At 42.7% G+C, this 23,167-nt stretch overlaps 1 protein-coding gene across 2 annotated transcripts in view; it reads left to right on the forward strand.

Annotated features, from left to right (window-relative positions):
- The window catches only part of csnk1g2b (casein kinase 1, gamma 2b), a 30,680-nt gene that overhangs the window by 2,844 nt on the left and 4,669 nt on the right, over positions 1-23,167 (forward strand). For both annotated transcript variants that reach the window (XM_071913404.2, XM_071913405.2), the window contains exons 2-6: positions 411-1,216; positions 13,188-13,257; positions 20,711-20,859; positions 21,381-21,615; positions 22,360-22,445. In XM_071913404.2, coding sequence (XP_071769505.1) covers positions 989-1,216; positions 13,188-13,257; positions 20,711-20,859; positions 21,381-21,615; positions 22,360-22,445 — 768 coding nt within the window. In that variant the 5' untranslated portion in view covers positions 411-988. The remainder of the gene's footprint in view (positions 1-410; positions 1,217-13,187; positions 13,258-20,710; positions 20,860-21,380; positions 21,616-22,359; positions 22,446-23,167) is intronic.

Consider the following 23,167-nt stretch of genomic DNA (forward strand, 5'->3'; position numbering starts at 1 on the left):
AAAGGTTTAAGATCATTTTTTCAAATTTTTTTAATCTCTTAATAGACTATAAGGTATAATAGGAATAGATAATGATTGATTTGGTGTGTTTCCCAATATTTTTTACTTATGTTGATTGCTTTGCAGAATTTGCTTTGTGCTGGTCTGCACGCACAGTCCCATTTTAAGTGTAGTATGGAACAGCTACTGGAGACATGATCTAATATTCAAGTAAAATATTGAACATCTGTTTTCCTAAAATGTTTCATCTCCGAACAGGCCACAAGATGTTATAAGAATAGATAATGATTGAGTTCAGTTTGTGTCCCAAACCTTGGTTTGACAGATGTTCTGTGCTGTTGTTACAGCCTGTACAGGGAATTCGACAACATAACCTATGGGCTGATTTATGTTCATTCTTGCTTTTTCAGATATCCAGCTGACATCGAACCCATCTGCTACTTATCTTTCTCATCGTCATTGTTGCTAGCTTCGCCTCCTCTGCTGTGGCCCTGCAACATGGAGAATGTCCGCTGTCTCACCAAAGGCTGACCAGAAGGAATGAGGCGCTCCAGGGGATGTTGCCAAGCGGCCTCGTGGATGCACTAGCTGGGTTTCGGAGTGCTTTTCTATGACTAGTATTGTGTGTGTGCGTGGGCGCATCCTAGCACAACCTGCCCACTTCAGGCAGGGACATGCTACTCTGAGAGTGGAGCTGGAGAAACACACAAGAAAGGAACCTCTTTGGTAAACAAGGAACAAGAAGAAAGAAAAGGGAAGCGCTCAGCAAAAGGGCCGTCTGATAGACACACGGGGCACTTTAGCTGCAGTTTCAGCCCATTTAAGTGTCTTCTGATCCGGTGCACATTTTAACAGCAACACCTCTCCTCTGTCTTGTGTTACTTGTCTCCCTCCCTCCCCCTAAAGTGTCCTCTGGCTGTTGTTTTGGAGTTTCTATGGTTTGCATGGCCGGGGAATAATCGTGGAGAGGCCAGGGTATCACAAGCTTATGGATTTTGACAAGAGAGGGGGTAAGGGAGAGACAGAGGAAGGGAAAAAGATGTCTAAGGCAGCAGGCAGCAGGACTGGACATGGGGGCCGGAGTTCAGGGACCAACTCTGGGGTTCTTATGGTTGGCCCAAATTTCCGTGTTGGTAAAAAGATTGGCTGCGGCAATTTTGGAGAGCTGCGGCTGGGAAAGAACCTCTACACTAATGAATATGTGGCCATCAAATTGGTAAGTGTAACCTGCTCCATGAAATTGCAGGCTTGGCTTAGTAACATCTTATTGGAATATGAATGCACCATTTCGCTCATTCACTACACACCTGTTCTGGGACATATCCAATATAAATCTCGCACACCATATATGCAGAAGTCGGCTTAGCCATGTGTTTTGCAAATAATACCAAAAGGTTTTTACATCCATTGAATCTAGTTTCACTGCAAAGCAGCAGAGCCTTTTAGTGCAGTTGACTCTTTGACCTGAGAGAAACAGACACAGGAAGTAACTGAAAACTCCCTCCTACCCCCCTTCTCCCACAGGCAAATATTAGCTTGTCTTCAGCTTGGTCCCATGTACTGTTAATGAGTCAACCACGCTCTGCCTGTGTTTATCAAAGAGAGGAATAAGAATAAGCCGAGACCGGACCAGATAATATTTCAAACCAGCATGTCAGTGGTGATTTGTTTGTCTATAGAAGGACAGGCAACACTGATTTTGTTTTGTTATTTTTTTTATGATGCCTTTTTTCAGTACACCACAAGTCAAGTTTCTTTTAGTTTCATAAAGTAGTTCTCAACTGCTGTGGCAAGGCACACTGCTATGGAGTGAACTTGGTTGTGCCTTGAAGCTTTTATGAAATGATGACACAGTTAATGTAAAACATAATTCTTAACATTAGCTTTGTTAAAGTTAAATTTTATGAGCTTATAACCCTACCCTTTCCTCTGAGTCAATACAATTTGTGTCAAATCCTGGAAGTAATTGTGTTAGCTCTACCTCCAATAAGATCATACTAGGCTTTATGTGCCATCAATAATTTACTGTGCCTTGGAATTTTGTCATTTTGTCTCAGCATGAACAAATTTTTTGAGCCACTGGTTTCGTAGCATTCAGACAGGCTGTGAGAAACCACATGAAATGGCAAGGCCAGTTTGTTTTCTGATTGGTAGATGGAGGCCAGCCAATGACTGAGCTGCTCGCCCACTTCCTCTGCACATCAGCTTTCCTTTTTTGATCACATCTTGTGTTACAAGTCTGTTACCACAATCGAGGTGATGTCTTAAAATTTTACAAAGCTATATAGATAGATATTGTTTTTACACCACAGTGGTTAAAGCGTCAATTTCCGACTGTTATTCTATTTTCCTTTGACAACGCCTTGATATAGGCTAGGTCTAACTAAGTCTCTAGTTAAGTAGTCATACTGTAGCTGGTGGTGTCTGCTAGCTCAACTCCAGGCAGTACAGTAGGAGCTTGGCGTCATCTCTTCCACAGCCACACTGGTCTGTGTATGATTATCCTTACATTTGTATCTCCCAGGGAGGTCATTATCTCTGAACGGGCATCCATTGAAGGCTTTGCTAACCACATAGAAGGCAGAGGTTAGCATACAGCTGTAATTGCAGTTCTCTTTTCCTCTGAAATCTTTAGTTGTGCTTGCTGCCACCACTGCCTCTCCCCCCTGCCTGTGAACCCCCCCATCTGTTTGGGTATTTTTATCCCCATGGTGTCCAGCTATATCTGGATCTGGCATTAGGACCATAACAGTGCTGCATGGATCTTGTAGCCCACTGGACCCAGCGTTTATCTGAATGAACCATAGGAAGAGGAGGAGGTGTGCTAATGGTGTTCACAAGTTTAGCAAGGCCCAGCTAACAGTGGGGACAGTGCCCACGAATGTGATGATTCAGGTTTATTTAGGATTTCATGCTTTTTGGGGACATTTTCATTAATTCCTAATATTCTTATGCTTTTTTTTTTTTTTTAGCTATGACCCTGATCGCTTCAGTTGAAGTTCACGATATCTCTCTCTATTAGGCCTTATACTTTCAACATAAATTAGAGAAACTGGACTCTGCCTTGGCAACTGAGGCTTTCAGTTAAATGTTAACAAGAAGCTTCTCAGTAAAGTGCAAATATAGAGTCATTTAATAGCTGGTGGTAATGTTGGGTAATCTATTCTGACACAAGCTAGCTCTAGCTTTCAGCTCTCTCTAAGGTAAATACAGTACTGGGCCATTTCTTATCTGAAGCTCTTTTCTTTTTTAATTGTGTCACCTGCTCTACTGATTTTATTTTATTTTATTTTTTGGGCCTGAACACTGGCGTTGTTTGGCCTGACCTGGGGAGGGCCTCTCCTCTGTCGATCCCCTGGCTAACCTCCAGTCTAGTGCAGCTGTCTGTCCACATGTTTCTGTCTGTCCCTGATCTCACAGCTCCCCGGGGTAACCCAGTGAATGTCACTGCCTGCCCAGTAAGGCTTCTGTTTTGTCAAAGGCTGTTACTGAGCTCTTCCTTATGGACTAAAACAAATAGCAGGCCTGTTATCTGAGAGCACCTGTTAACACATGCCTGACATGAGTACTGTCCCCTCCTCCTTTTGTTTGTCCATCACTTTAGTGGTAAAAGCTCACTGATGGCTACCAGACTAAAATATTATTTGGGAGTGTGAAGTGCTAATTTTTGATTACGTACATTATATAGTTTTAAAGAATGCCCTACTGTTAGATTAGCATATAAAAATGTCATATTGTATCAAGAATTATTTTTCATAATTTTCTGTAAAATGAAGTAGTGTAAGCCAAAATTATATCTATCTTGAAAAACACTAAGACTGGTACTCCCTCAGTCATAAATTAAAATCAAGCAGGGCCAATATGTACTCTTGCCTGTTCAGCAAAAGATGGTATCAGTGCAGCTCTAAGGGAGTTTCAAGTATTAGCCTATTTACTGACTGGTTGAAGGCTATTTTTAGCACAGTTGATGAACTACCTGGTAACAAATACTGGCACTTGTTTGGTAACACTCAGCTTTGTTTAGTTAAAGTGTAAGTAACAGGCAAAGTTGTTTATGTGTTTCTGCTTTTTGTACTCTCATAAGGAAGTATAAAAGTCACACTGTGAAGGACAGCATATTTGTGATTACTCAGTGTAGAGCTGGCTCCTTAAATGCTGAGAGCGTCTTGTGTACTTTGTCTATGTCATACCAACTTGCAGAGTTGTGCGTTTGGGTGGTGCCTGCCTGCACCTGGGACAAAGGTGAATGCCAGTGTCACCCTGCTCCACCATGTGATAGCAGAGACAGAGATGTATGGTAGGCCAAGGCACAGCCTTCTGTCAGTGGATCTGGAACTGCAGTGCACGTTCCTGCAAAAAGCAAGAGAGAGAGGGAAGAAACTGCTGAGTGCTGAAAGGTCGTCTTTGTTAGCAGGCCTCGTCGACACACAGTGGTTCAGTCTTTGGTTCAGCTGGATGCTTTCTCACACTGACAAACGCCTGTGTGATGGAGGCAGGGCCGGATAGCCGCTGCTGTAAGTACACTGCAGGCTTTACTCCCAAGGGGAGATCCCGGTGTCTTAAAGAAACACCAGCACGCAGCGTCTGCTAGCCATCGCGGCTTACTGTAAAAACCACCACCCATCGGGCTCATTTAAAGGGATTTAGGATCTTTGCTATTCTTACACCCCCCCCCCCCCCCCCAGCATGGTGACATAACATCATGTCCAATGAGGAAATCCTCTCTAGTTTTTTCCCAAGTACTTTTTATACATATCTGTATTACAGTACTTTCTTTTGAGCACCCTTCCCATCCTAGTGTAGCGCTTTCTCTCTCTCTTTCTCCCTCTATCTTTGGGGTATTGCCTTATCAAGGTCATCAGCTCCCTCTTAACCCCATCATTGTATTTGCCTTAGGTGTAGGGCACATGCACACACCCATCTAATCCATCCTCTGGGCTTAGAGAGCTTATTGAATCTGTTTTCACTGACATTTCATCCAATCCACTCTGTAAACGGAGGTGGAGTTACAATCTCTACAGCTTGTATTTTATTATGGTCCCCTTTTGTGTAGTCAGTCATTCATTGACAGACAGAGATAGGAGGTGGCTGTGATACGTGCGGCCTGTGAGGCTGGTATTATTAGTAATAAGTAATAAGCCAGTGGTGAGTGCCTGGGCTGGTCCCTGTCTGTGACGATGGACAGCTTTGGCTATGACCAGTGGTCATAATATCTCCCGGACATGGGAGGAGAGTGATAAGTGAATCACACTAGTGTCGAGTCTCCTTCTGCAGGGCCTCCCCACAGCGCGGGGAGAGGGGGCTGATATTGGAATGACCTTGTGGCTCATAACTAAGTAGAAAGACAAGCAATGTGAACACAGAGGCCTACTGTGCATTGTGTGCCAACCGTGTACATGCAGAGCAGTGTTTTACCCTGTATATGCTGGCAGTGGTGGGCCGAAGCTGGGATAGATGTGGAACAAAACCAAAATTGCCCCTGCCCACTAGTGGCACAAAAAATGATAAGGGAGCCACTGATGCAGAGGCATAAGAGAAAGGAAGCGTAATATGTGTGAGAGAGGGCCTTCACGCTGTGGTCAGTCACGACAGTCTGACCGAAGGAAATCTGAGTTGTTGTATCCTCCTTCCTCTGTCTCTCTCTCTTCCTCCCACTGAAGCATGATAAGCAGCTCTTATTGCAAGCTAGCTCAGCAGCTTACAGCAACTCGCCATGAGGCGGTTGTCGAAGAAGTGTGAAGGCACAAAAGCTCCATCAGCGTGTTTGGCTGGAATTAAAGTGACATTTTGACGATTTAAGTTCTTCCCTACCCTGCTTGGGCTCTCTAGCGAGCATGCCAGGCAGGCTGAATGAATAAATCCTTGGATGTCAACAGCATGTAAAAGCCTCCCTTTAGTCAACAAGCTATTCCTCTAATGAATCAGTAGCCAGCAGCACAGTATATAACACACACAAGCGAACACTGTTGCTTTGGGGCTGATTTAGTAGCAGTCATAAAACCTGCTAGGGAGAGTCTAGCTGTTGTAGACTTGAAGGTAGCAACAACAACAATATCTGTGTTTTTATGTAGAATTACATGAGTGTAAATTGTGACTTTGCACATGAGGGATTGGTTTGAGTGTGGTGCAGGGTGTGGGCCTGTAGAGCAATGAGTGCTGTGTAATTGTAGCCTCTACTAAGCGTACATCCTGGTTCATGGCAAACTACTAGTCATATATTCCATTAAGAGGTTTTTTTTAGGAGTTACACTGACTGACTTATATTCCTGTTATATAGGCTAAATTATGTGTAACTTCCTAGCCTATAGCAACAGGCTACAAATTTCTCACATGTTCTGTTGCAGGTTAGGCATTCATTTGATTCTGATGGCTGTATCGTTCTGTCCTACTTTCTGTATAGGCTCATAATTGAAATGGCAAACTAGAGCCAAAATAACCAAACCAGAATCAAATGATGGTAATTTAAAAAGAGCACCCAAAAGCCAAATTGACCACGACTATTTTTGAGATTTTGCGTTGCAAGACAAAATGACCTGCGATCAACAGCATGAATCTTGTAGTTAGTAACTGAGGTTAGGACTAATGCAGGGGTTCTTAAACTTTTCAGCTTGATACATAAGAAACTAAATCTGTCGCCTTAGAACCAGGACTTGGCAGGACATATTATCACTCTTGTTATGTAGGGCCCAATAGAACAATCTATATTGGGTACAGACTTTAAAGTTTAAGAAACCAGGCACTAGAGAATACACTGCATTGTATTGATAGCAATGCCTTGCTCCTCTAATAACTGACAAAGGAGACTTGCCTCTTGTCTTCATGTGAGAGTGGAGCTGCCCGTGACTGTGTCACTCACTGGCACCACTGTGTGTTGTGTTCTCCCTCCTCTGACTGTAGCAGCTGAATTGGCCATGTTTGAAGAAGCCAGCCCCAGCCATAGAATTTGAATCGATAGAATTCAAGAGTTCCCCAAGAGTAGCTGAATTATTTTCATTCCAATGGATAGAATTCCTGAAATCCATAAATTTGGCTGGCAAACTCAAGATGGTTGCCATAGAATTTTTGATAATGTTGTCACAGATCATCACAGAGCATTGGTTTGGTGTGCAAGATTCCGGAGGCTGATGTGTCACTGTGGCAGCCATCTTGATGTATCTGAAGAAGCGTTCTTTTCATCCACAACAAGACTAAACATTCCATGGCAGCTGTCTTGGATCCACCTAAGGCGTGATATGATACCAGGAAGTGCTTTCTAAATGCTGTGGAAGCCATCTTGGGTGTAACCAAGGAGATAACCATGAATTGTCCCAGTGTTATCTTTACGCCAGGAAAATGTAAATTCAATAAAAATTCATTGTCTGGCCTAAACTATGCCAGCAATTATCCTAATAATAAGTTGTCTTGAACTGCAACTTGAATTGGCCCAGGAGTGAACCTAGGTCACAGAACCAAAATTAACCCCCACCCCTCACATCCATAAGAATTATACAGAAAACACTGAATTTACTTTTCTATCCATTCTAATTCTGTGGCTGCCTATTATCACACCAAGTTTTGGGGGGCAGCTGACGGCTCCATCTGGGTGCTTTAAATCTGAGCTGAAACAGGAGAAGGGTTGGACCCCGACCAGCTGTTGCTCTCACACTGCTCACTCCTTAACACCACCTCCCAACCATACACACCTCTGGTCATAAAGACTGCTTGCAGAGAGAGAGAGAAACACACACAGACCTTCTCCATTTCTTTGATCCGTACAGTTCGCAGCCAGCATTATTAATTCCCGTATGTAGGTGGCACGGGGTAGAGATGCACTGTGTGGACATTTGAACTACTGTGTCTAAAATGAGATGAGTCACATTGCCAGTTGCATATTGTGAAATGGTTTACTGGGAGTCAGGCAAAGGTCATAGCCTATTCTGGGCTGTATGCATAATACGAGGTCTGTTCCCCTGGACTTGCCTACACATAGGCATACATATGCATACTCTGACTGTCGCTGCCTACACTGGCTTTTCAGATGATGGACAACACAGTCGTTTATTTATCTGATACATGTTACATCATCCCAGTTGGGTTTTTTTGTCCCCATAATACGCTGTCTTACAAGTCAGTAATGTCCTATATCCCATCACAGCGTATAAGCGTATAAGGTTGATCATAGACGCTGACACTGGTGTCAGTTTTGCAATTTCTGCACAGTTGGTTAACGTTTGAATTGTGGTCAGTGAAGCTGATTCAGTAGCAGGCACAAGCAACGTTGTGTGCCCTGCAGGACTGCACCATTTATTGTGTGAAATCATTATCACAATTTTAGTTTCCACTATACATAATCGTAGAACATTGGCATATAGGTAATTTTGAAACATTTAATTTCTTTTAGAAGTAGAGATGGGCCAGGATAGTCGACTAGTCTTTCAACAATGGACTATTTGGCTAGACTTATTGACATGACCCTGTGGTATATTTTGATTACCAAAGTATGTCAAAATATATTTTACAGTAAGTTACTAGTGTAAAATGTATTAGTGTTTCATGTCTACTAATAATATAAGCCAGTAAGGCCTAGATCTAGGCTATATTTTGAAACCGCACATGATGGCATGTGGCACTGCATGCTATAGCCTGTTAGTTGTGCAGTCCTACCCAGGATGCGATGGATTCTTATCATTCATTCCTGCATTTATTTGTTAAGAATGTATATTTTTTGACTAGATCTCAGTTTTTCAACACAACCTTTTTAGGCCCAATGGAAGTTTACTTTTGTCTTGTTATTTCCTGTCTTCTTTGTGTTATTCTGATCACATCCACCATTGGTTTTTCTTTTTTTTCCCATTTTTTCCCCTTCATTCGTTAGTTCATTCATTGAGGTCAGTTCTGATCTTTCTCAGCTGTGATGGAACGGAGATCAGATTTAGCCTAGATGACATCAGATGTAGAGATGGTTAATCCCAGGAAGAGGACTTTGTGTGGAGCTGATGGCTTGCTGCATTCACACAAGTCCGCGGACGCTACCGCAGGTTAAAATATAGAAACCACCATCTAATCTGCGATGACATAATGATATGTGTTTGTACAAGCTTTAAGTGTTTTCCTCTTGGAGTTAGAATCAGGGATGCTTGAAATGGCATCAAACATTTCAGCTCATGCCCAGCCCCAGGCTGTTCGGAGTCATGATCCTAGGGCTGTACCTGCTATTTTGTTAAGTGTTATGTTAATATCAACAAATCTATTGGCTCTTATTTATTTATTTATTTTATTTAATAGGGACAGATACAGTATACATTGAATTGTAGAACAATTTTCCATTGTATTGCATCACAGCATTTATAGCTAATTTCTAATGCTCATTCCTTTTTTCTGCCAGTGTTGTCTGCTAATGTTTGGAGTGTGGGTGGGAAGTGAACTGAAAAGTGAACTTATTTGGGGGCTCCCTAAAATGAAAAAGCTGGAGAAATTGCACCACCCCTCCAGAAAACGCCACCTATGACTGTTGTTGGAGTGCAGTAGTGTGGGTTAGAACAGAGGCTCTCATCAAGCTGAAACCCAAATAGTCCTAGAATCAAAACATTTCTTGGTGCTGTTGTCATGCAGGGACCCACCAGACATAGGCCCACTTTGGGCCTCGACCCATAGTCTTAAGAAACACTGCTGTAGTGTGGAGCAGCTGAGGTGGAGCTGTCTGACCTGCTGCAGCAGCAGCAGGTCAGACAGTGAAGAGCCCTTCTGGCCTGTCAGCTGCCCTGGACACAGGCCAGCACACTCGGCAAAACGCGGCTCCATGCATGACACCACACAGGCTTTAGTAGGGCCATGTTGAGAAGGGTAACACAAAAACTACTACTTTCGTTAACAAGTATCACCAACAAGTTGACATTTAGATATTTCATCAAGTTATCATTATATGTGGGTTTTTTTTCTACTGCTCAGTTATAATTTGGTTTGAAATAATTCACAAACACCACTGCATTATTAATGAAGAATAAGCCGAGTTGTGGAGTCCTTTCAGTTTTCAAAAAGTTATTGGTCTATTGCACTGTAATGACATGTATTCCCCGCAAATGTTACACCATCACCATCTTTATTGAGATAGCAACAGACAATTCTACATGACAAGTAAACAAAAGAGGATAAAGTCAAGAGTCCCTCTGGTATATAGTGCATCATAAAAAAAAAAGGTCTCACTGTGGCATGCAATCAGCTTTCTGCATAGAAGTTTGTGCCAGTTGTCATGAATATGCACTTCTCGTGATGTTCATGGAGGTGATACACCAGTTTGAGGCAGAAAGTGTTTTGTTTTCTAGAACAAAACAAAACATGGGTTTGTAGGCATACAAATCAAGATAAAGTATTGGTGTTACTCAAGTCTTGCTGTGTGAGAGGAAACATTTATTTACATCTGTATCTACCCAAAGACGAAGACAGTAAGGAAGGCTGCAAATAGTAGACAACTGATACGTTTTCTAATTTGTGTTCTGAATTAATGGCAGGAGAGTGGACTAGTTCAGACTACTTCAGTGATGTAAATTATCAAGTGCTGCCTCTTGTTTTCAGCATTATTTTTAGATTTCCAATCGGACAGAACATTTGACAGTATTGATGTTTTATCATTTTATCACAATTTTGTATAATTTTCAACCTATTTTTTTGTCATCAGAGTTTAGCTCAGAAACCTTTGAATGGGGGCATTTTCTGTTGCTTTCTCTTTAAGAAATACAGGTGATTTCAATTTGTGAACATAGAATTTAGGAGAAATAGCCTAAGCCCTAAAGGTTACAGATAATTACAGATAATCCCCCTCTACAAAGTGCTGGATTCCTAAAAAGTGCATCTGTAGAGACAGTAGAGTCCCTGCTTTAGCACTTTACTCCATCTAAGGGAAAGATTTGTTTGATGACTTAAAAAAAAAAAAAAAGAGAGAGATGTGGAGTGGGGGGGTGCTGTGAAATCATGTTTTACAACGCAGTGGGTGGGGTGAGGACTGTTTTTTCATAGTTGATATTTGCAGGAGCCGAGATGAATCCTTGTTATATGCAAAGATAATGCATCAGACATTTCCTGGTTGGCCCCGGTCATTTCCGTAGATATAGCCCGTCTGCTGAGAGATGAGATGAATCTAAGTACGTAAAGCTGCCATAAGCCTCTGTTTCCCACTGTAAGCTGTTTTAGAGGGTCCTGTGGTTTGGTGCCATCTGTTTTGATTCATTATTTATATATTTCATATTTATTCTCCACCTCCTCCTCTCCGGCATGGCCTGACTTACGTGAGACGTGCTCGGTGTTCCCGTCCCTGCTCATGTAGGAGATGGATGACGTTACAGCGGTTCCCCGCCCTGCCTCTCTGGCTGCTCATGTGTCTTCCTCCTACAGTCCTCTGCTCCACTCCTCTGTCTTGCTCGCTCTCTTCTTCTCTGTTTCGTTCTCTCTCCCTTTCTCTCTCTCTCTCCCCATCAGCTGGATGAGAGCAGGAGTATAGCAGAGCAGCACAGACGGGGAGGGCTAGGCCTAAATGAAAGACATTTGTGAACGGCCATACAGGCAGGCAGAGTTGATAATCTGATCATGGCTGTGAAGTGATGAGCCGTTGATTGAACCAGGGCCACCACTTGTATGTTTTGCGTGTGCACATCTGTCGAGTTGTGTGTTCCCTCCACAGACACAGGCCATTTAGCATCCGGGAAACCCTTCTAAACCTGTACTCTATTTATACGCGGGCCGGCCCACTGCCGCTGCTGCTGTTATCGTTCCAAGTAGCAGGAAAACAAGAGAGGGAGGAGCGTACGCTGTGCTCTGCGTGGTAGAGGGGTTTAGCTGACACCACACAACGCAGCCAGTCAGAGTGAGACCGGTCATGGGAAATGAATACGAGGTCCCACACTGTGTTGAACACGGTTCATACTTGGAGTGTGTACTCCTACATGCTATCAGGCCACCAGAAGAGAAAATACTCCTGATTTGATAAAGGCCTAATGGAGTGAATATGGCAGCTTGACAGCCTTTCAGCTTTCAGTTTATATAATTTAAACTAGAAGTGCTTTTGAATTAGATGCACATGGGAAGCAACTACTGAGATTAAAACCTATTTTAAGCCGCTCAGAAGTCATTAGGCCAAATAAATTTTAGGTGTATTCAGAGTTTCTCATTAACATGGAGAGTACATTGAGAGCAAGCTTTATTCCAACTCTCATAGCTCATTGTCCCTCTGCTTGCAAACATTGCCAACAAAGTTTTTACTGACTTAAAATAGAGGTAAATCTAATGTTTCTGTCACATAATGTCAGTCTTATCAAAACCTCATGTTATCAGTTTCAGAAACAAAAAACAATATCTTTATTCCAATGAATCATAATATAAATAAAACCAGTATTGGGGTGGAAGTGTTTAAAAGGGGGAAGCATACCCCAATTGCGGATGAGGACTTTAGCATAGGCTGTGGTGCAGCTATTGAAGATTAAGGAAAGGAATTAAGTTGGGCCTGTACATTTGTTCTATCCTCACCACGTTTGTCTATAATGCCCTTGTCATCATGGGAGTGGGGTTAATCAGATTATGTTTTAGGTTGTAAGGCTGGAGCTAGCGATATAATGAACAATATGTCCTAGTGGGTTGATTATCAGCCATGTCATCACAAAGGCCTGCTGTTCACCAGCTGGAACTGCTCTTTATCCTCTCACATCCCACAAGTCTGACCTGAGACTTAATTAAAGTTCTATTAGGCATTAAATAAGGAAAACATTGTGGTTATTTAAGTTAATTGCAGGCCAAGATAATCATGGTGGTATACATGCAAGGCTGTCTCACAAAATACTTCTTTCTGTTTGGTTAAGGCTCCGACACACTCATTTGTGCTCTTATAGATGCGTAGTCTTTGAATCTCCATATTCCCTTTCCTGTGTGAAAGAAGCGCTGCTACTGATGTTTCACAATGATTTTAATTTTCATTGAGTCGTTATATGAATAGAAAATGTTATAATATCTCCTATGAGAGTAGTTGCCCTCCTTCGCCTTTCTCCAGGCTGGGGTGAGTGAGCCAAACAACAAAAGTAAAAGTTTAAAAGGCAGATCCAGACCTTAGTGGTGAGGTCCATGTCGTTGTAGATAAATAAGCTTAATGCTGCATGTTAACTGAATTGTGAACTACGTATGTTGTTTCTAACGCACTCCTTCCTTTGTTCTCTCTTCTCTTTCAGGAACCTATAAAGTCCAGGGCGCCACAGCTCCATTTGGAGTATAGATTTTACAAACAGTTGGGAAATTCAGGTAAGAGGGATGCAGGCTGTAGATTATCCATCACTGTTAGACAGGAACATTATGATGAAATGAATGTGAATGTGCCTTTTCACACTACATGGGGCTGGGCACAAGGGCCTTGACACTGGGTATAAATGTCTGTGTGCGTATACATATAAAAAATCATCCATCCAGAGACAGGCAGACGGACACACACATACCACTGCAAGGGCTTTCATACTACTTTAGGCTGCATTTGTTTGTTCATCTTTCCACCCGTGGGAGCCAGTGGAAGCTGTGAAAGCCTGCTTACCTCATTTCCAATCCCACCACTACAGTGCCCAGAGTTTTTCCTCTCCTGCAGCCCTGCCCGCCCATGGTACTGTGATGCATAGCTGTGACTCTGTGGCTGCAGGGCGGCAGCCCTTTGATCTGGTCTGGCTGGCCGGCTGGTTACAGAGGGGAGAGACTGGGGCTGTGGAGTCAGATGGTTGGGAGGGACAGGGACTTGGAAGGCTTCACAGCAGTGCCTGCCTGCCTAGCCAGTTGGCTGGGAAGGCTCATCTGTTATGTTTATGTGCGTGTAGGTGCACATGTGTGGATTTGGCTGGCTCACAGCAATGTTGCTTCATTATTTATTCAGAAATCATTTGCAGGCATCATGTGACCACTGCTCAGTCAAAGTGACAGGAGCAAGAGGTACAAACCATTTCTTACAATATGCTTAAACCACAATCTAATGCTCTGTCAGAATCACATCCTGCAATGTTGCAACATTGATATCTTCAAGCAGTGTGAAATGGTTAGGGATTGCTGATATGAGGATGAAATTGGGGGAGATCTAGCCAGTTGCTCAACCCTCTGTTGGCACACCTCTGTTTTTCCACTTTTGAAGATGGGCCTTTGTCAAAGGGGTCTATGTCATTATCCCACAATTGTGCTGTTATATATATATATATATATATATGTGTGTGTGTGTGTGTGTGTGTGTGTGTGTATATATATATATATATATATATATATATATATGTATATGTGTATATATATATATATATATATGTATGTATGTATGTATGTATGTATGTATGTATGTATGTATGTATGTATGTATGTATGTATGTATGTATGTATGTATGTATGTATGTATGTATGTATGTATGTATGTATGTATATATATATATATATATATATATATATATATATATATATATATATATATATATATATATATATATGCAATATATAGTATGTATGTATTTATGTGTGTATGCTTGTGTGTGTGTCACTACCAGAGCACTGGAAGTGCTTGGTGCTATTCTTTCAGTGCCACCCCGCCACCCCCCTTTTGACAAGTGTGTGGTGGTCTCATGTAGTGATCACCTGCCAGCTTCCTGGCTGCTTGTGCCAGAGCGAAAGCCCTCCACTGTTGATAGGGAGCTGGGGCATTAGGGCTGTCCTGGACTATTTATAGATGGCCCTCTCCAAGCAGTTGGGCCATTATCGTATATCTACTTGGATTGCTTCCTCAGCCACAGTGCCTTCTGCCTCTCTGACTGACTGTGCTGCCAGCAGGGAGCCCAGGGAAACTCTCTTAGCATGCATTGCTAAACGGGGGTGTCCTATCTCTCCCTTTTGGCTGTTCGTGTTTTGATATGTTATCCTGGGCTGTGAGTTAACTGTCTTGCACATACACAAACTCAAAGATAGCAGTAATTGTCATCTCCTCTGCCATTTCCCTTGATTTGAGCAGTAGATTTCTCTAGTCCAGTCCTTCTCTTGTTCTCTCTCTGCCTCTGTTTTGTTGTTTCCTCTGGTGCGTTAAACACATCCTGACTATCCCTTCAGCTACTGGGACCACTACTGGCCTTCAGCTTTACTGTTATTGACTGAGGTCAAGATTAGACCACATTCATTGGCTGAGCCAGAGATAGAGCCACTTTCATTAGCTTAGCTAGCTAAAAATGGAACCACAACATTAGTCTCCCCTGTTTTTCCTTCATATAATGGAGTGGAGATGCCTTGACCCCCAACTGGTGACTGCATGATGATGTGACAGGAAGGCTCACTAGACAATCTAGCATGGGAGGCATCAAGGCAATAGATTAAATCCACTTACGTTGTCAACATTGCTAAATGGGGCCATGTGACCCTGTTAGCCCTACACAACCCAAGAGCCTCAAATATGTCGCAGTGTGGACTACTCAGCGCTTAACGCCCGAGAGGAGCTTATCTACACAGTGTTAATTCTCTCCTGTCCTGGGCAGATCCCAGCTGTTGGGAATCCTGCCTCCAAGTTCACTAACGCTGTGAATATCCAGTCACTTGCCACACAGTCCCTGTTTACACCTGCAGTTTCAGTTCCAAAGCACATATCTGTCTCAGGCTTTTCTAGGTAGGGCACAAAGCTGCATTGAAACATCAGTGTAAATGCAGTCAACAAGAACTGGAATCTGGAACTTCCCTCATAAGTACATCTGTTTAAATGTGACTGGTTGTTTTTGCACCAGTAATAGCCGTATAAAAAAAGTAAATGTGTCACACATACATAAGTAAGCTCTCTACCAGTTAAGCGGAGAGTCTGTGGTCTCTTCTCCAGCCATTACCACTGTGGTCGGGGGAGCAACTTCAGAGACATCATCCAGCTTTTATGGTCCAACTATCAATTATTTAACAGGTTGAGTTAGCTCATGCAATCAGGGATACACAGGTTCTCATGACTAGTGTCACAGCCTATATGTGGTGGTCTCCTCTTGAAAATGATAAAGATTTCAGTGATGATGTATATCAGCCTGCCTGTGAATATTTATCGGCCCCATCATGGCTTTTTGTAGCATATGTGACACAGGATCTATGTGGGTAATGTTTTTTTTTATGTGCATCATGGACTTTCTATACCATATCCATGCCATGTGGATCACTGACAGAAAAATCAATAATGTGCTTTTATGTGTAAGCTGCTACTGTAGGGGGATTCTAGGTCTTGATGTTTTCAGATAGATGATAGATACTATTTTATTAGTCCTGGGGGAAATTGAGGTGTCACCAGAAGCATAAGATACACCATAGTAAGACATAACACAAAAAATACAGAGAAGCCATAGTTTAAAAAATGTAACTTTGGGAAAATGACTAATTTAAATATTGAAATATTTCACATTCATCTACAAGTAGGACACTCTAGAAATTGTCACTTTTCACAGTGATATTTAAAGATGATGAAACTCGAAATTCACTAATTCACACATTAACCTATCGCACAGTGATATTCACAGATAAGTAACTCTGGAAATTAACTAAATCAGAAATTGACATTGACGATATATATTTCATTGTAGTTTTATATGTTCTGGGATGTATAGTATGTCCTTAGATATTATACTTCTAACTCTTTATTATCATAGATTTGTAGCCATGTTAGCACCACAATCCTGTTCCATGGCTTTTGCTAAATGACGTAATTTTGTGTCATGAGGCTTTTATTACGTTGCCCATCTCACCATGGCAGTACATGTTTGCTGACCTCTTTTCTCTGCAGAGGGGGTACCAGTAACGTGGCACCCAGAATAACCCCAGACAAAATCTAAATGGCTTTCTACACCGGCACTTAAGCTTAAAATTTTGTTGCTATGGTGTCTGGTAGGATTGTTGTCCTTGGTGAACTTGGTTTCATCTACAGCTCCAGGCTCAGTCAGTGCAAGCTTGAGCGCTGATCACATTTCAGCCCTGTTAGAACATCTCCAGAGCACTGGGCCTAATGGAAGTCACTTCTCCTCCTCCTCCTCTCCCAGTGCACTCCACTCCACACTCTAAATCTTTAATACACACCACCTCTTTTCTTCTTCTCCTCTCCTCTCCGGCTTGCCCTTAACTCTGACATTTCATTGTAGGGCAACATTGTCTTCGGCTGCCATGATGTAGCCCTCCCTCTTGCTGTGTCGCCTGAGAAGGCCTGCCTGGAGATACAATAGGTGGGATTGTCTCTGACACATTCCACTCTTGTCTCGAGAGAGCGGGGTCAGAGCACCGCCGAGGTTGGCTTGCAGTGAAAGCCAGCAGAATTTGCAGCTTTACTGTTTGCTGGCCCATAATGCTGAACGCACAATTACTGGATGTGTTTGTTGCTGTAAATGACAATATAAAATAGTTTTGGGGGGAAAGAAACACAGAGGTTTTTACAAGCGTTTCATTACAGACTTGATTTGGTTAGCTTATTGTGTTTCATCGAGATAGAAACCATCTGCAGGAATAGTTGGGACTGATTGGCCTCTAGTTTTCTGGAGAGAACAAAATTGCTGTCTGCTCATGATGATGATTGGCAATCATGCTCAGTTGTTCAGTTCCATTTCAAGTGTTTACTGTTTACTGTTACTGGGGAAAGCACACATTTGTTGCGTGGGAGAATAGTTCCACTATTGCTTTTGTTGTGGTTGGTTGAGTCGGTGGCAGTTTGGTGAAGTCGCCCAAAACCTATTTTGTGCAGCTGTTGCTTGTATGATGCTTCTGTGGCAACTATGTCACAATACATCTTACACTGGAGACAGAGATCCCACCCATATCCTGTACAGTGAATACACCTTAATGCCATCTGGACGGCGCTTCAAAATGCCTGCAGCAAAAACAAACAGGAGTCTGAATTATTTTGTACCCTGCAGCATCAAACTAATGAAGTCCCACAAATGCATTTTACCCCCTGACTCTGTACCATCATCATGACCCTAACCTGCTGCAGCACCTAGCTTACCTGCATGTTGAAATGTTACACTGTCATTCCTGTTTTGTAGTTTATGTGTGTTCTTTGATGTCTTAAATGTTATCTTTGTGAAATATCTGTAAATGTCTGACTCAGTGCTCTTACATGCAAAGCATATTCCTGTAAAAGGCTAAATAAATGAAATCTGAAATCACCCCAAAAACGTGCTTCATGCACTTTCCACCAGCTATTTCTCCTTCACGTAATGCTTGGTGCTTACAGTTGCTGACTGTCCCACTGCCTTCCGCTCACATTCCCCAGCAGAAGACCGTTATATACTGTGTGCTTTCCTCTTCTGATGACTATGTTGGGTTTGAATGCCCTCCAGATTTGGGCCTAACTTTGATGAGTCAGCCTCCCAGTGATCTCTTGTCACTGCCTCGTCTGTCATGGGCGTCATTACCAGGCAAATCCTGCAGCCTAAAGTGCAGACAGGTGTGTGTGTGCGTGTGTGTGTGTGTGTGTGTGTGTGTGTGTGTGTGTACATGCGTGTGTTTGTGTACGTGCATGCGCAGTTTGTCTTCTTTCCCTGTGGGACTGACGTTGAGGGGTGATCAGGTAAATCCGGCTGTAATCCCTCCGCCCCCTGGCTAGCAGCCGACATGCACACACTGAACACTTGTGCACACTGTGCTGTAATCATTCTCACTCTCACTTTCTCTCTCTTTCACACATTCATTTCTCTTTTTCAGACATAAACATACATGTACTCATTCATTCAGTCAATCGCATTCACTCACTCAGTCGCCTAACTATCTCATTCACTCATGCACTCTCTCTCTCTGTTTTACTGTCACACACGCCCATGCACACATACCCACACACACCCACACACACCCTGCTGTGCCAGCAGCACTGATATGGCAGCTCTGGGTTAGTGCGCCCTCAGGGAGACAGCCAGTACTGGGATACTGTGGCTTTGGCACCAGGGAATGGAATGAAGGTCCCTGGGTGGGCGGCTGGTGACAGAGCCGGCTCTGCTAAGACTAACGTGGCACAGACCACTGTGACCTTGTAGCCTGAGCCACAAGGTCATGGCTCTTTTAAGTGTCTTTGAGTGTATGGGTCAGAAATGAATGGGGGCTCAGGCAGAAATGCCCATGAAAGTTCATAAACATTGCAGTGGGAGAGGGGCAGCAAAAATGCCAGATAAAGATTAGTCCAACTTTGCATTGTATATATTTTTCCATTGAGTTGTCGCACATTATTCAAGAGTGTTTGCTAAATGCGGTTGTGGTTCCTCATGGGCCACTGTAGTTCATTCTGTTGCGACAAAGCTATGGTTGGGAGCTTTTTACTGTCTAACCAGCAGAGATTAGGAAAAATGAAACAAGATGGAACAACATTTAATAGGGAAAACAACCTTGGATGCAACCAGCAACAATTTCAGGTCATTGTAAGACTGCTTGTTATGATACCATTTTAATACCAATTGAGGTGCCAAGGTTTTAATGCATTTCTTTTGCCCAGTGGTTTCATCATATCACTGTGATTGTAGCTAAATTAGACCTATTTTAACAGTAAAATATATACCAATATATGCAATGTCAAACTGTGTTTGATAGTTTAACAATATAGTCCCCAAAAAGCACAATAATGCCATTAAAATCAGTTCCCATGGGCAAAAATGGCCCCCTGAACTAGATTATTTCTGAGTGTGTGTGTGTAAACCCATACATTGTTTTAAACTCGTCAAGAGGGAAAGTCTGACAGATTTGAGTGAGTGATAAAGATGTGTCTGTGGTGGGGTTTGCAGAGGACCGGTATGTTTTTTTGGTCTTTCAGTAAAGCTTGTTAAGAAGACTTTAGCCACGCCCCTCTCCGCCCACTGCCAAAACACCTACATTGGTATCCCTCAAGATAGGGCATACTGTGATGTTGATCCATCCACATTCTTCTGAAGTCACACACGTAATCATGAAACAGGGTGTGGTGGTTTCTAGTAGCAGAGGCATCATGGCTGTTGACAGCTATTGACAGGTGTGTTGCTCACCTTCACCAGCGTTGTACTGTTAAAGGACACTAGTACTGCCATGTTTCTCCCACTGGCCTGTGTTTACCACAGATATTACTGTTGTTGTTTTCATTTTTATCATGATATGGGTTTTCTTTTGGACACACTTCCATCGATTCCTACTGCAGAGGGAAAGTGACAGTAAGCCACCACTCTTTCTCTGACAGACCTGATGAGGGAGGCAGACTGTTTGAACTGTAGATTGCCATTGCTGCTTTAGTGCTGTCGGAGCCTCTTCTCCCACACCAGGTTACTTTTTATCAACATTCCCGGCTGATTGTTCAACTCGGCGCATGCGGCACCTTTCACACGACTTGCAGTGTTTCTACACTAATTGTTAAATTGTTGCATTGTAGATAAAGTTTTGAAAACATTAAGGTTTGCATGATCAGGGGACGCAAGTGTGAATCAGTAGATGGGAAAATTCAACCACTGCCACCATTTCTCTTGATAATTTAAGTCTTTTCTGGCACTAACACTGCCAGGGATAAGGATTCAGTTTCCACTGGGGCCACCCATGCTAAAAAAAATGCATGGCCTCATGACATGTCAGGCAAGCTGGATAAAAGTATCCATCAATATTATTTTAATCTGTAAGACATGAAAATTGGATTGTGATCATATAATTAAGGCCAAGTTCTCTCTCTCTCTATCTCTGATGGGCTTGATTTAAAAAAAACTAACCTTTTATGTGTGTGTGTATCTCTTTCTCTCCACAGAGGGAATCCCTCAGGTGTACTACTTTGGTCCCTGTGGGAAATACAACGCCATGGTGCTGGAGCTGCTCGGGCCTAGTCTAGAGGACCTGTTTGACCTCTGCGACCGCACCTTCTCCCTCAAGACCGTCCTCATGATAGCCATACAGCTGGTACGGCCTGGAGGAGGGCAGGAGTGGCCTTACAGTTAGATAAGCCTGCTTCTGTGGCTATAAGGTTTCCTGTTTGAATGTGTAGACCAGCTGGGAAAACATTTTGGATAATGGGAGAAATGCTATGGCAAGGCGTGGTGAAAAGAAATGTCTGGTGTGTGTGGGGGGGGGGGGTTAAGGAGAACATAAAAAAAAGATAATACATGTTCACATGCTCACCATAGCTCGTTCCATGCATTATATTGCATACATACGCACACACAATTTACTACCTGTGTGTTTTGTAACTTGGAAGTCACTAAAAACTTTTTGAACAAGTGCTAAAAGTGATAATTATTTATGTTTGTTTGTTTGGGATAACAATTTTAGCACTGTCAACAGTAAAATCTTGCTGTATAATCTCAGAGTTTCCATCCTCTTTGTACTCAGAATGCTTGGAGTCTTGATGTTTGAAAACTGCCTGGATGATTGAATTATTGAAATTCCAGATCCTAATCTTGTCACGCTTTCTGCTCTGCCAGATAACGCGGATGGAGTATGTCCACACCAAGAGTTTGATATACAGGGACGTGAAGCCAGAAAACTTTCTGGTTGGGCGGCCAGGAAGCAAGAGGCAGCACACCATCCACATCATTGACTTTGGTCTGGCCAAAGAGTACATAGACCCCGAGACCAAAAAACACATCCCCTACCGGGAGCACAAGAGTTTGACTGGGACGGCGCGCTACATGAGCATTAACACACACCTGGGAAAAGGTGAGAAGGTCTGAGGACCAGGGCAGTGGTCTGATTAACCCTTTAAATCGGCATAACCAGGCATTAACATTCAATTTTAAGTGAAAGGAGAGATCCTGAACCTAAATAGCTAACAGAGAAATATGGCCAAGTAGGGGCTGAAGATATCTCAATTTGAATGGTGATATAACTAAGCTGTTATAACAATGAATACATCATTCAGTGTATAGACACTGTCGCTTAAACAAAGCATTAGAATTTGCAGATAAAGAGCACAAACTTGACCTACGATACTTTTTATTAACCTTTGCTGATCTCAAGGTACACCCTTTAGAAGCTTCAGAGTATGAAGGGTTAAAACAGCAAAGCCATTATTGTGTCTGAGGTTGATAAGGCACAAGCACTGTTTTGTCTTGTTATCATTTGCCATATCTTTCTTTTGTAAATCATTGAAATTTCTTTTCTCTGATGTATAACTTTGTACTTGGGTATTTTGAAGGCTCTCGTCTTAATCACTTTGCTGTTGTTTTTCCTCAGTGGCTTGATCTTGGCCTTATACACATGTTTCATTTGAACAGATGGATAACTACAGACGATGGATAACTCATAATGTGGATAACTTGTTCATCATTACACAATTGCAGTTCTGCTGTATCTCTGACTGCCCTTTTGCCTGTTAACTTTGCCAGTTGGTAATGCTAGGAATTTGTTACCCATTCTTGTGATATGGCTAACCTGGTCCTCCTCCTGTCCCATCTACTCCAGAGCAAAGCAGAAGGGATGATTTGGAAGCGCTGGGTCACATGTTCATGTACTTCCTACGAGGTAGCCTCCCCTGGCAGGGCCTAAAGGTACGGCAGCGTATTGTTTGATATCATCATCATCATGTTAGCACATACTGATATATATCAGACTGCTGTAATCCCTTTAATGCCATACACAGAGATGTACCATTTCCTCTTATACTCTTGGGTGCAGTATTCTGTTTCATACACATCATCCACATGACCTCAGGCACACAGAGCCTGATATTTACCCCTGCCTTGGAAAATAACACCATCCTTATACACTGGTGACATTGGAAGGTCTCCTCACTGGGTTTTGTGTGTGTGTGTGTGTGTTTTCTTACTGTGAACATGGAATCTGTTTGGGGGCGAGGGAGGAGCACCCCCAGCCTGTCGCTGTACTTGAGGTCACACACAGAAACTATTCACACCTCTTAGATTGTTTTTAAGTGCTGCTGTTGCGTAAGCCGAACCTGATATCATCTGTGGCTTATCGATGCTTAATGTTCTCTTCCGTTATATGAAGAAGCTTTTCGTCAGTGTCAGTGTGCATGTGGGCCACACACACCAGTAATTGCTTTTCCATTTTCATGATAGGATCCACTACAGGGATCCATCATCAAAGCTATAAGTCTGTAGTGGCAAGACAGGCAGAGCAGTTTTTCATTGGAAAAGTGAAACACAAGGCTTCAGTGCTGTGCACCGACGCATATCTGTGCGATGACTCAAAAATGGCTTACGAGGGGATTTGCATGGGTTTGCAACAAAAGTGCCCAGGATATAGGCTA

This window comes from Centroberyx gerrardi, chromosome 9 (genome assembly GCF_048128805.1).
Source record: "Centroberyx gerrardi isolate f3 chromosome 9, fCenGer3.hap1.cur.20231027, whole genome shotgun sequence".
Classification (NCBI taxonomy): domain Eukaryota; kingdom Metazoa; phylum Chordata; class Actinopteri; order Beryciformes; family Berycidae; genus Centroberyx; species Centroberyx gerrardi.